The following is a 14,483-nucleotide window of genomic DNA, read 5'->3' on the forward strand; positions in this document are numbered from 1 at the left end:
TTTTTTTTTTGCTTCTCCACAGTATAAGTTTTATGGTAAATTATTTTTACTAAGAATGATTGAGTGAATATAAAGAACATTACAGGACTTCTATTTACTGTCATGTAGAATCATTACGATCGCACCATAAAATGCACTTCCCTGTAATTCAGCATATTGCTGTTCTACCATAGACTCTGGAAAGTGGTTAGCAATAGCCAAAAGGCTCTTCTGATAAGGCAGCCTTTGTAGCCAGCCTCCCTCGTAATCATAGTGCTTATAATTTCAAGTAATTAAAAATACAACTACTGTTAAGTAAAGTAACCATAGTGTTTGAAACATTGTATAATTAAGGAAAATCACATTTTTAAATGTACCAGTTACTTTTGTATTTTTAAAAAATGTCTTGAAGTGTTGAATTTCTCCTTCGAAGTTTTAGTTCTGTAGACATTGAGTCAAAATATGTGTTCCTAGCTAAAACAGATAACTTTTCTGGAAGAAACCTTAAACCTTTTTTTTAAAAAAAAATGTCCCTAGGTTCATTTATTTAATATTTTTAATGCTTACTGTGTGCTACATGGTGGCATATAAAGGTGAGCCACAACTTTTGTGGGCTAACTTATGGATTTAATGAGTTTGGATTTGTTATTGCTGTTTATTTAAAACTGTCACTTTTATTCCTTAGGCAATCTCGTCAAACAGTACCTGATGTCAACACAGAGCCTTCCCAAAATGAACAGATCATTTGGGATGACCCTACAGCAAGGGAGGAGAGAGCAAGGCTTGCCAGCAATTTGCAGTGGCCTAGTTGTCCCACACAATACTCTGAGCTCCAGGTTGACATTCAAAACTTGGAGGATTCTCCTTTTCAAAAGCCTTTGCATGATTCAGAAATTGCTAAACAGGGTAACAAGAAAGAAATCTTTGCATTTGTTTGTATTAAGTACATGTTGACCTCTTAAAAATAAACAGATAAGCATGTTGTTCTCTGAACTGAATGTGCAAACAAAAAAAAGTAGTAGATATTTCTAGTTTTGGTTTAAACTTGAGTCACAAAAATAATTTGTAAATTGAGGTACTTCATCAGTAAATTGAAAAACATTTTCATAAATTTGGAAATTTAGAATTGGGCATTTTTTTGTAGACACGATGTTTACCATTGTTCTTTCATTCTAGGCCTTTTTGAATTTGTGGAGTTAATGCTTGGTTTTTCTCCTTGTCATCTTATTTTCATTTAAGTCTGCTGAATTCTGCCTAGCACATACCTACATTTGTTCTTTGGATTGTATGAGTTTCTTTCTGAATTCTCCTATTTTTTTCTTGAGCTTTACCTTGGAAACAAAATTTTCTTATCTCTCATCTTTTTTCTTCCTTTTCTTCTTTTTCACATCGCATGATTACCTCCCTACATTAGATATATAGATTTATCTCTGCTTCTGCTTTTCTCCAAGTGTAGAATTGCTCTCATTTTACAAATTTGGGTTACACTTAACCATGAAAACTTGGTATTTAAGGAAAATGTTGGGAGAAGCCCACAGATAACATACTTGCTCCCTTTAATGCTAATTAATTGCATTTTTTTCTTTATTATTATTATTATTATATTGCCACATGCAGATGGGATGCATTATTTATAAGTTCTGGAGATAGAGTGCTTTTTTGCATGTACTTTTTACATTCCAGAGTTTGTACTTAACTTCATCTTGGCTAAGACAGATGAGAATATTTCCTAGAATTTGTTTTTAGTCTTATTTGGATCCTGTCACACTGCAGCATTTTATTGTCCTCAGCTGTCTGCGATCCTGGAGACATACATGTGACTGAAGCTCCCAAACACCCGATCTCTGAAGAACTGGAAACTCCCATAAAAGACAGCCACCTGATCCCTACGCCTCAAGCCCCCAGTATTGCCTTTCCGCTTGCCAACCCCCCTGTGGCTCCACACCCTAGAGAAAAGGTTTGTTGATCCTTGATATGGTGATACAGCTTTTGCATATTGCTGTTAGTCTGTGTTAGAAATTTGTTGATATCAATATCAAGGCTTCATCAAATGTTGAAAACTATTTTTTGCCTTGTATTATTATTTGTATATTTCATAACTTAGAAGACTGAGTAAAATACCACTGTAAAAGAACTGTATATCTGATCATTTTTAATGTTAATTTTTTCTAAAATAAAACTTTCATTCCAGATTGTAACGATAGAGGAGACTCATGAAGAATTAAAAAAACAGTACATATTTCAGTTATCATCTCTGAATCCTCAAGAACGTATTGACTATTGTCATCTGATTGAGAAACTAGGTACCAGTATTTTACTTAAATCAAAAATGTCCCATATAATAACCATATTTGGAAGTCAAATGTAGTCAATATTAATATCATTTGTAAAGTCTAGAAGTAGAGGAAAAGAACATGGGTGACTTGTCTAAGGCTATACATTGAGTCAGCATTAGAACTTTGATTTTAAAAAGCGCTAAAGTCAGTAGGTCATGGAATTTAAAATTAAAATGGAATCTAGCAGTTGAGGTTTAAGAATCTTCTGTGCTGTTTGACTGTTTGTTCACTAATGAAGCTTCACAGGCTTACCATATACATAAAACCACATTTTAATGAACTTGAAAGGTTAATAATATCTAGAGAGGAGCTCCCTCTTGTTTTTTTTTTTTTTTCCAGTTAGAAACAGTGTGGAGGCCGGGCATGGTGGCTCATGCCTGTAATCTCAGCACTTTGGGAGGCTGAGGTGGGCAGATCACCTGGGGTCAGGAGTTCAAGACTAGGCTGGCCAACATGGTGAAACCCCGTCTCTACTAAAAATACAAAAAATTAGCCAGACGTAGTGGCACGTGCCTGTGATCCTAGCTACTCAGGAGGTTGAGGCGAGAGAATCGCTTGAACCTGGGGGGTGGAGGTTGCAGTGAGCCGAGATTGCACCACTGTACTCAAGGCTGGGCGACAAAGCAAGACTCTGTCTCAAAAAAAAAAGAAAAAAGAAAGAAATTCAGTGTGGAAAAGAGCTCCTTCTTATGTAATATTATTCTTATTCCACTGGTTGTCAGGCTCTCCACCTGCCATCATTCTAGAAGCAGCATAGTAAAAGAGCAATCTGGTATGCTAGAGCAGCACTGTCCAGTAGAAACAGAATGTGAGCCACATGTGTCATTTAAAATTGTCTAGTAGCTGCATTTTAAAAACTGAAAAGAGGCTGGGTGCATTGGCTCACACCTGTAATCCCAGACTTTGGGAGGCTGAGGTAGGAGGATTGCTTGAGCCCAGCAGTTCAAGACCAGCCTGGGCAACATAGTGAGACCCCATCTCAAAAATAAAAAGTAAAAAGAAACAAGTGAAATGAAGTTTAAACATATATTTATCATTCAATATGTCATCAGATGAAATATCAGTGAGTTTTCTTTTTATACAAAGGAAAAATCTAGTATGTATTTTACTTACAGCACATCTCAATTGGGACCAACTGTGCTTCAGGTGTTTGATAACCACGGTTGTCTAATGGCTACTCTGTTGAACAAAGCAGCCCTATAGAGTTAGGAAAAGTATAGTAAGAGAAGTTAACCTGACAGCTCAGCATGGAAAGAGAAAACGTTAAGAAATATTGGTGGGTTGTTTTCATTTTTGTTTTTGTTTTTGAGACAGAGTCTTGCTCTGTCTCCCAGGCTGGAGTGCCATGGCACAATCTCAGCTCACTGCAACCTCCTCCTCTCGGGCTCAAGCAATTCTCCTGCCTCAGCCTCCCAAGTAACTGGGATTACAGGTGTGCACCACCACGCCTGACTAATTTTTTGTATTTTTAGTAGAGACAGGGTTTTACAATGTTGGCCAGGCTGGTCCCAAACTTCTGACCTCAGGTGATCCACCTACCTTGGCCTCCCAAGGTGCTGGGGTTACAGGCATGAGCCACTGCGCCTGGCCAAAATAGTGGTTCTTAATAGTGGCCCTTCATCATTGGGAAAAGATTAAATGTTATTTAATGCTGTCTTTTTAAGAATGTGGAGAACTATGATATGCTTTTTTTTTTTTTAAACATTTATGTCAAATACAGTTGTATACTTGGAAAAACTTTCTTGTTAGAAACTTTACTCATATAAAACACTTTGTTTCCCAGTTCCCTGATAGCTTAGATGAGGTTATAAGTCAGAATTGCTAAGCTTTACCCAGAACTCATGAAAATGAAAGGCTTCAAGTATCTGTCTCTATTATAGATTTTTCCATCTCTGCAAACTTTGGGCAAGAGTGATAGCAATTAGCAGAGAATTGATGTAGAAGAGAACAGGGAGCAGAGGCGGATGAGTACAGATTACGCTGGAATTTGGAGTCTTGTAACTCTAGAGGTTTTCTGATATTAGAATGCAAACAGACATTATAATGGATATCATGCCCAATCCTTCATTTTATAAATGAAGCAACTGTGGCCAACTCATATATATATAAATCGGTCTATTATGTTGTCTGGGTCACAGAAAAAGTTTGTTATATAGAATTGGAAATTGATGTTTATTATATTAATATGGAATTTTATCTTCTTTTTGTCACTCTGTGATCCTGGGTAAGTTACTCCGTACTGGTTTTCGTGTGCATAAATGCAGATAATAGTAACCTTCCTTCATATGGTTGTGAGAATTAAATGAATTAGTAGTGCGGAGCACTTTTAATAGTTCCTGGCATAAAGTAAATGCTCAAAAAGTGTTGCTGCTGTTATTATTAGAGTCATCTTAAATCATGAGTTTGAATGTTTTGTTAAAATCTTAGAAGGTCCTTGATATGGCCAGGTGTGGTGGCTCACACCTGTATTCCCAGCACTTTGGGAGGCTGAGGTGGGCAGATCACGAGGTCAGGAGTTCAAGACCAGCCGGGCCAACATTGTGAAACCCCGTCTCTACTAAAAATACAAAAATTAGCTGGGTGTGGTGGCAGGCGCCTATAATTCCAGCTACTTGGGAGGCTGAGGCAGAGAATTGCTTGAACCTGGGAGGCGGAGGTTGCAGTGAGCGGAGATTGTGCCACTGTACTCCAGCCTGGGTGACAGAGTGAGACTCTGTCTCAAAAAAAAAGGAAAAAAAGTCCTTGATATAACTAACTGCCCAACCAGTAGTCAAGTTAACCTCTAAACTATAAATCAACAGCCATGCTTTACATAAGCTTATGTTTACTTATGTCTTCTTCTTTCCTCAAAGTCAGGCTTCATACATTTATATCTGAGAAGAGGTTCAGTTACTGCTTTTTCCCACCTGCTGTTTCATCTCTTATTTATCTGTGTGTGTTTTCTTCCCAAGCTTCTCTGTTGGTCAGCCTACCTTATTTCCACTCACAAAAAATTTCCTGTTTTGAAGTCTGCAGATGCCCCTATTTTACTTCCATCTCTCTGGTTACCCATATTCAGTGCTTGAGAACTGCTTTGGTAATTGAGACTTAAGAGACATAACCAACTACAGTGTGTGGTTCATGTTTATGTTCTGTTTCTTTTTGTATCCTAATTACAACAATCCAAGTGAAGACAAACAGAAAAAATTGAACAAGGATTTAGTACTGAGACAGCAAAGAATCTTTGTTAATCCTATTAGATCTGATAATGGCATTATGGCTGTTTAAGAAAATTTCCATATATTCTAGAGATGCATATTGAAATATTTAGGGGTCAGTAACATGGTATCTAGAATTTGTGTTAAAATAGTTAAGCAGGGCCGGGCATGGTCGCTCACTCCTGTAATCCCAGCACTTTGGGAGGCTGAGGCAGGTGGATCATTTGAGGTCAGGAGTTCAAGACCAGCCTGGCCAACATGGTGAAACCCTGTCTTTACTAAAAATAATATAAAAATTAGGCCGGGCATGGTCGCTCACTCCTGTAATCCCAGCACTTTGGGAGGCTGAGGCAGGTGGATCATTTGAGGTCAGGAGTTCAAGACCAGCCTGGCCAACATGGTGAAACCCTGTCTTTACTAAAAATACAAAAATTAGCCAGGCCATGGTGGTGTGTGCCTGTAATCCCAGCTACTCATGAGGCTGAGGCAGGAGAATCGCTTGAGCTGGAGGTTGTGGTAAGCCAAGATCGTGCCACTGCACGCCAGTCTGGGTGACAGTGAGACCCTGTCTTAAAAAAATAAAAATTAAAACAGAATAAAATAAAGTAGTTAAGCAAAAAAAGGTGGCAAAATTTTGATAATTTTAGAATACAGGGAGCTAGTGTATGTGTGGGGGTTTTATTTACTTTTTATTTTATTTACTTTTGTATTTAAAATGTTCATAATAAACATTTCAATACATATATATGTATATAAAGTAAAGTAATTCTAAGTAAGTCAAGTTTTTTTGGTTTAAATGGTTTGGGGCACTTTATTTATAAATAATTTCTATGCATAGTTGAGATTATGTTTTTCCTAGAAAGAAGTTGGGAATCGATAAAGTACAGTCTTTTTTTTCTGCTTAAGGTGGATTGGTGATAGAAAAGCAGTGCTTTGATCCCAGCTGTACACACATTGTTGTGGGACATCCCCTTCGAAATGAGAAGTATTTAGCCTCAGTGGCGGCTGGGAAGTGGGTGCTTCATCGCTCCTACCTTGAAGCATGCAGGACTGCTGGACGCTTCGTGCAGGTGTGTATTCAGATTTGTGGAAGTTTATTTTTCTTTAAAAGCAAGTGTCCGTTGGGTGCGGTGGCTCACACCTGTAATCCTAGCACTTTGCAAGGCCAGGGAGGGTGCATCACCTGAGGTTAGGAGTTTGAGACCTGCCTGGCCAACATGGTGAAACCCTCTCTACTAAAAATACAAAAATTAGCTGGGCATGGTGGTGAGCGCCTGTAACCCCAGCTACTCGGGAGACTGAGGCAGGAGAATCACTTGAACCCAGGAGGCGGAGGTTGCAGTGAGCCGAGATCATGCCATTGCACTCCAGCCTGGGGGACAGAGTGAGACTCCATCTCAAAAAAACTTTAAGTGTTGGCTGGCAGTGACTCATGCCACTTTTAGCACTTTGGGAGGCCAAGGCAGGAGGATGGCTTGAACCTAGGAGTTCAAGACCAGCCTAGGCAACATAGCAAGACTCCATCTCTACAAAAAATAAAAACAATTAGCTGGGTGTGGTGGTTTCCACTGAGTCCCAGGCTACCTAGGAGGCTGAATTGGGAGGATTGTTTGAGCCCAGGAGGTCAAATCAAGACCCTGTCTCTAAATAAAGAGCAGACAAATAAATTAATTTTATTTACTTAAGAAAGTAAATATCAGATTTCATCACATTTGCTGACTGCTTATATAATTGAAATAACCAAATATGGCCAGTTAGAGTATACCAACTTTTTCAATAACAAAGCCAAACAATGAAACTTCACAGAGCCAGATTCTCCTTTAATCACTTTTTAAATGATTTGATTTGAATGTCAGTGTTGTTTTTAATTGAAATAACATTTTCTTACTCAGAAAGTTTCAAGATTATCTCATTGTAAGCTTTCATCTTTACTACTAGCCTGTTAAACAAATTACTTGAAGTATTTTACTTCCTAACTGGTCATCACATGTAGGTTCAAAAACCATGTAGTTTTTGAAGCTTCCTATCAGGGTCCATTAGGGACCTCTTCTATAGACAGATAATCAAGTTGTCAATACATACCTCCTCTGAGACTGTGTCCTTTTATGAAATTAGTCTTACAGCAGGTGATATTTGTCCATGTGACTATTACCAGTTGCCAAGATACAGCTATCATTACTTAGTACTCTCTGTATTAATAACAATTAAATGTATAGCTTTAACAGTTATTAGACTTTGGGCTCCTTGAGGAGCCCTGTGTGTTGCACAGTGGCTCCCCAGATTGTAGCAACTCAGGTTTGTTGGACAAATTCTCTAGGAAGAAGACTATGAATGGGGGAGTAGTTCCATACTTGATGTTTTGACTGGAATCAATGTACAGCAACGAAGACTAGCACTTGCAGCAATGAGATGGAGAAAAAAAATCCAGCAAAGACAAGAATCTGGCGTTGTTGAGGTATTAAAATATATAATTATATAGGTAATACGAATAGCATTCAATATTGTGACTATTTTTTTAAAGAGGACGTGCTTGAGGAAATAATGATTCTACTTATCTTTTTCCCTTGATGTAAGATATATATATATATATTTTTTTTGATGGCTCTTTTAAAAATAATTTATATATGTAAAATGTGGCCCATATTGCATTTCTTCCAAAGAATCTTTTCAGCATCTAATGTTAGGGGTTCTTGACCTGAGCCCACAGACCCTCTCAAAGGAATTTATAGCTCAAATCTGGGAAGGCCATGTACTTTGCATGGAGAGAAAAATACATCCTTATTTTTACTAACCTCTAATAAAAAATTAGCACTTCCTGTCTTTTTTTTTTTTTTAATTTTAATTAGCCTACATCATGCTTTGAGAAAACTAGCATTATCCTTTAATTACAGGTCTAGGCAACAAATCACAACACTATCAACTTACCTGTAATTTTGCACTAGCATAAATCACGTTTCTGTTTTGCATTATAATTGCAAGCATCTTGAAATACTGTTTGTGTTCACCAGTACTTTATATTATTTGTTAGCTGTTGGTTTATCAAGAGAAACTATCACTTAGGCCACATGTTCATGTTTCATAGTTCAGGAACACAAGTCAAAGACAAAATTCTATGTATTAATGATTCAGTCCAAAGACATTATTTATATTCCAAAATCACTTTGCATTCTGAAACATAATAGGACTCTTCATCTCAAAATCTTTCATGGAATCATAACTTCTGCAGAAATCTTCATATCCTTTCTGTTTTGGTTCAGCCACAGCAAAAAGAGAACTGTAACCCTAGGGATGCAACGAATGCTCCCACAATATGAAATCACAGACACTGGGCCAGAAAGCCACATATCTGAGGTTTCGTCAAAGCACTGGAAGCCATATTAGTTATTGTCTGCTACTTTAAAACTATAGTAGTTATTAGACCCACCACTAGGTCATATGATTTAATACATTAATATAAAGCACATCTATAATTACATCACAAATTTGTTTTTAGTATTTTGATAACTTTCAATAAAATTGCTTCCTTTTGTAATCCTTTATATTTTAACATTTTCTAAAAATCACCCATAAGGTTTGGGAATTATATCTCAATACATCTATTATTTAGAGGAGTCTAATGACCAGACTGCCAAAGGGATCCATGGCTCACAAAAAGGTTAATTGTATTAGTTCGTTCTCACACTGCTATGAAGAAACGCCCGAGACTGGGTCATTTATAAAGGAAAGAGGTTTAATTGACTCACAGTTCCACATGGCTACAGAGACCTCAGGAAACTTACAGTCATGTAAGAAGCAAACACGTCCTTCTTCACATGGTGGCAGGAGACAGAAGTGCAGAGCAAAGTGGGGAAAAACCCCTTATAAAACCATCAGATCTCCTGAGAACTCACTATCACGACAACAGCATAGGGGAACCACCCCCACCATCTGATTACCTCCCACGAGGTCCCTCCCCCAACACTTAGAGATTATAATTTGGATTACAATTCAAGATGAGATTTTGGGTGGGGATACAGCCAAACCATTATCAGAACCCCTGAGTTAAATAGCCTTTTATGTTGTATTCTAAGTTCTCTGATATTTCCAAATCCTTATTAGCCATGATTCCCTCTCTTTTAGAGTAATTCTACTGGCTTCTGTTAGTTGTTATTCCCTACCTAAATATTTTGTTTCTAATTTGCAAACATTTTTAAGAGAAGTAAAATGCAGGCTTCATCTAACCTAAGAAGCTGTGCTTTAAGCTCTTCCCTTGATTAATCATAAGAAAAAAAATACCAGAAAAGACTAAACATAAATCACACTGCTTTGTTTTAGTGTTACCTAATCATTAAATGGTTTTTCGTTCCTCAAGTATTTCTTGATGGCCTACTATGTGCCAGATACCATGGATTCACGTTTCAGTGTTCTGACTAGAGATAATTATACTGTGCAAAAGTAAAGTTTGTAAGATTTAATGACAAAACTAAGGCTACAGGTAAAATCATGTCTTATCTGGATTATTTTGTTAGTTATTTTCCAAATGATTTCACCACTGATTATTTTTTATTTGTAGGGAGCATTTAGTGGGTGGAAGGTTATTTTACATGTGGATCAGTCTCGAGAAGCAGGCTTCAAACGCCTTCTTCAGTCAGGAGGAGCAAAGGTTTGTATCGTATTAATTTACTGACCTTTTTACATAAATAATTATCTAACCAAGATTGCTATGATCAGTTCTTCATTTTCTCTACTTTTTGAAATGGTAATCCTTAAGTACATATTATACAGCTGAACTACTTTGGAATACTGGTAGATTGTGATACTACTTGTTTTTTCATTAGGTGCTACCTGGTCATTCTGTACCTTTATTTAAAGAGGCCACACATCTTTTTTCTGACTTGAATAAACTGAAACCAGATGACTCAGGAGTTAATATAACAGAAGCTGCTGCCCAGAACGTGTACTGCTTGAGAACAGAATACATTGCTGATTATCTCATGCAGGTTTGTGAGAGTCTATCCTTGACCTCATTACTAAAGATATGTTTATATGCATAGATAAGTAACTGCACAATAAAACCTTCAGCTCGTCATTAGTAGAACATTAGTCTCCTGTTATTCTCCTCTATTCAAGCCCTTTCAGTTTTATTCTATTTGTATTTTTTATAATAATGAACACATTATGTAAACATTTAGCTTGGAAGTTAAATATGAGAAGAGTATAAAAATCTAGCTACCTCTCAAGGCTTTAAAAATACCCTTTAAAATGTTGGAATATAAAGAAAGCAGAAAGCAGAAATTGATTCCAGGAGTCCAAGAAGAAACATTTACCCAAAGGTCCTTTAGTTTTCTTGTCTGTTTGCTTTCATGTACTTTAAATACCTACGTTAGTTAGACACTGTGGTAAATGTAAGCATTTACTATATGGTGGGCTTACTGCTGTCATACTCAGAATTGGCCTGTGTCATGTAATTTGAATGGGGTAAGAAAAATCTTCCTGACACCAGAGTGCCTAAAAGGCCATCAGGAATCAGCAGGCCTGACACATAATCATAAGGATTAGATTTCATAATCATCATCTATGAAGGATTTCAAATGGGATGGTATAGAAATAAGGGGAGGCCAAAATTCAGTCAGCTTTGTGATTTTGCTGCTTGTGTTTGCAGATTGCTCAGGATTTAATAGAATGCCTAAAACATAAATGTGAAGCCGTTATACAGCAGAGGGCATACTGATTAGTATCCACTATTTTATCTAAGGTTTTCACTCAACGTGATGTTTTTGACATTCATTCAAGTTTTAGTGTATACCAGTAGTTCATTCCTTTTTATTGCTGAGTAGTATTTCTTTGTCTGAATATACCATAGTTTATTCATTTTCCTGTTGATGGACCCCTGGGCTGTTTGTCATCTTGGTTATCATTAGTAAAGCAACTAAAAATACACAGGCTTTTTTATGGACATATTTTTTCATTTCTCCCGGGTAAATAGGACAGAATTGCTGTGTAACAGAATAAGTAAATATTTCATGTTTTCTGTTTGTTTGTTTGGTTTTTTTTTTGAGATGGAGTCCCGCTCTGTGGCCCAGGCTGGAGTGCGGTGGCGAGATCTCTGCTCACTGCAAGCTCCGCATCCCGGGTTCACACCATTCTCCTGCCTCAGCCTCCCGAGTAGCTGGAACTACAGGCGCCCTCCACCAGATTCTTAATACTTTGGTGCTTCCTCTTCCCTAGTCCAACCTCTAAAATCTTTAAAATATGCTCATAAGAAATGTGGAGTGAAGAAACTGCCTTACTAAAATGGTTTGGATGTTTTTCCACTTCAAGTCTCATGAGATGTTGAAATGTGATTCCTGCTGTTGGAGGTGGCAGGTGATTGGATCATAGAGGACTGATCCCTCATGAATGGTTTGCCATTATTCCCTTGGTGGTAAGCGAGTTCTCATTCCTGCGAGATCTGGTGGTTTAATATGTTGGACCTCTCCCACTCTCTCTTACTCCTGTTCTCACTGTGTCCTATGCCAGCTCCTCCTTTGCCTCCCACCATTACCGGAAGCTCCCTAAGGCCTCAGGGTAGCCAACCAGATGCTGGTGCCATGCTTCCTGTATCGCCTGCAGAATTGTGAGCCAATGATACCTCTCTTCTTTATAATGTATCCAGTCTCAGGTATTCCTTGATAGCAACACAAAAAAACATGGGCTAACCCACTTACTTTCTTTCAACTCTTCACCAAAGTTATTTTCCATCTTCTTGAATCAATTATGGCCAGATAATCCATCAGTCATAACCTGTATGTGGGTTGAAGACAGTAGGACATCAGCATCCTTCTCAAGTAGAAATTTCTGTTTGATTACATGTTGCACATTTTAGTATAGAGAACGAGCTATTAACCCTATCTTCTCTTCTATCCCAAAGTCACTTTAAGGATACCACTCTTCTTACCGCATATGAACAAATGCGATATTCAGATACTTTCACTTGTGGCTCTACCACCTGCTCTGACTTGTTATTGGCATATAAAATCGCTCTCTTCCACTTGTGCTCTAGAGTTCTGTTAGATAACTCTGTCTTATCCGTTCAATTTCTTCCATTGTTTTGAGTCCTTTCCTATTAGCGCTCAACTAGTCCAAGTCTCTGTCAACTACAAACAATAATAAAAACGTACAAAACAAAACAAAAATACCTCCATCAACCTCAAATACTACCCTGTTTATATCCTCTGATTATATAGACAAACGTGACAGAATTTTCTACACATTCGGATTCTATTCCTCACTTCTACTGACCATTCAAATCTGAGTATCACAGTCAACATTCCACTGAAATACCTGTTTAAATTTGCTGAAATGACCACCTGGAACTACAGTTAGTAGAAAATGTGTAGTTCTTAGCATAGTTAATCCGTTAGGGGATGTTTGTGATTATTGACACTTTTCTTCTCCCCCACTCCCCGCCCCGCCCCGAGACTTCGGTGATATCCTTCTTCTGACTTTCTCCTGGATTTTCCACAGTTTATTCAATCTTCTGGATTTTTCTCATTCTTAATATTTTTACATTGAAGTGCACTCAAATTAATATTCTTAGGTTCTATAGAAACGTTTTTTCCTATCCTTTTAAGTGATTCCACCTGGGCAATTTTATGCAGTCGTATCTGTCCATTGTTGTCTATTTGTGATAAAACAAATAGCTGAGATCTCTCTTCTGAATTCTGAGTTCATGTATCACGCTGCCTTATTGAACATTTCACAAAGTTTTCAATCTGTATGTGTCTACAAGTGAATTATTATCACCAAATCTATTCATTCTATGTTTCTGACTTCAGTTAAATGACACAGTCACTTACTTACCACATCCAGAAACCTGAGTGTCATTTTGACTCCTTCTTTCTTACTACCTCAACTCAGCAAATCACATTTTCTTGTTGGATTTCCTCATCTTACTATTTCTTCAATATGAAAATTTTCTCCATATACACCGTATTACATTACTGCATGCCACAATCTTCTGTCACTGAGATTATCACACAATCTTCCTGGGGCTTTCGTATGCTTTCACTCTATTTTTCTTTGTTTGTTTTTCTCTAAACTGAGGATATATTGAATTGCAGATTGGGTCACTAAAATAATGATTGCATCACTCCAGGACAAAAAAAAAATATTTTTGGTATCTTTTTTGTTATTGTTTTCAGGATAATATTTACATTTTCTGCTAGTCATGACTTTACATTTCTTTTTCTCTTAATGTATATTTTCCTGAAACATTCTAATCTCAAGCTATACTAAATGATTCTCTGTTTCTTTACCCAAAGCCTCTCATTTCTTATCCACTCTTCCCTCTGGTTGAAACCCATTACCTTTTCACACCTCACCCCTAAACCTCTATCTTCTAATTTTTATACTTTGTCAGCTTGAACACGATCTTCTGAGGGAGTTGGGGTCGTTTTCTCCTTGAACAGTTGAAAAGTCACATGTAATTTTTGACTCACCCCCAAACTTAGTTACTAACAGCCTAATGTTGACCAGAAGCCTTACTGATAATATAAACAGTTGATTAACATCTATCTTGAGTGTTACATATATTATAAGCTATATTCTTACAATAAAGTATTCTACAGAAAAGAATGTTGTTAAGAAAATCATAAGGAAGAGAAAACATATTTACTATTCACTAAGTGGAAGTGGAGCATCATAAAGGTCTTCATCTTCATGTTGAGTTTATATCATCCTCATGTTGGGTAGGCTGAGGAGGAGGAGGAAGAGGAGGGGTGACAAAATCCCACATAAAAGTGCAGTTCAAATACATATTGTTCCTTGGTCAACTATATTAGCTAAATGGGGAGAAAAAAATATAATATTATTTTATTATTGTTTTCCTATTCTTATTTTTTTCCATATTTCCTTTTTTTTTTTTTTCCAAATAAGGTAATATTTTAGATTTGCAGGGCTGAGGACTTGATATCTTTGGTTGGCCATTATTCAACCTACTTCAAACATGCAA

At 37.2% G+C, this 14,483-nt stretch overlaps 1 protein-coding gene across 1 annotated transcript in view; it reads left to right on the forward strand.

Annotated features, from left to right (window-relative positions):
- TOPBP1 (topoisomerase (DNA) II binding protein 1) overlaps positions 1–14,483 on the forward strand; it is an 80,992-nt gene that overhangs the window by 44,164 nt on the left and 22,345 nt on the right. Inside the window, exons 21-27 of the mRNA XM_011958203.1 lie at positions 665–885; positions 1,770–1,936; positions 2,171–2,282; positions 6,419–6,582; positions 7,830–7,967; positions 10,065–10,154; positions 10,330–10,491. Of these exons, the coding sequence (XP_011813593.1) occupies positions 665–885; positions 1,770–1,936; positions 2,171–2,282; positions 6,419–6,582; positions 7,830–7,967; positions 10,065–10,154; positions 10,330–10,491 (1,054 nt within the window). The remainder of the gene's footprint in view (positions 1–664; positions 886–1,769; positions 1,937–2,170; positions 2,283–6,418; positions 6,583–7,829; positions 7,968–10,064; positions 10,155–10,329; positions 10,492–14,483) is intronic.

Source organism: Colobus angolensis, unplaced genomic scaffold, assembly GCF_000951035.1.
Source record: "Colobus angolensis palliatus isolate OR3802 unplaced genomic scaffold, Cang.pa_1.0 Scaffold46, whole genome shotgun sequence".
NCBI lineage: Eukaryota > Metazoa > Chordata > Mammalia > Primates > Cercopithecidae > Colobus > Colobus angolensis.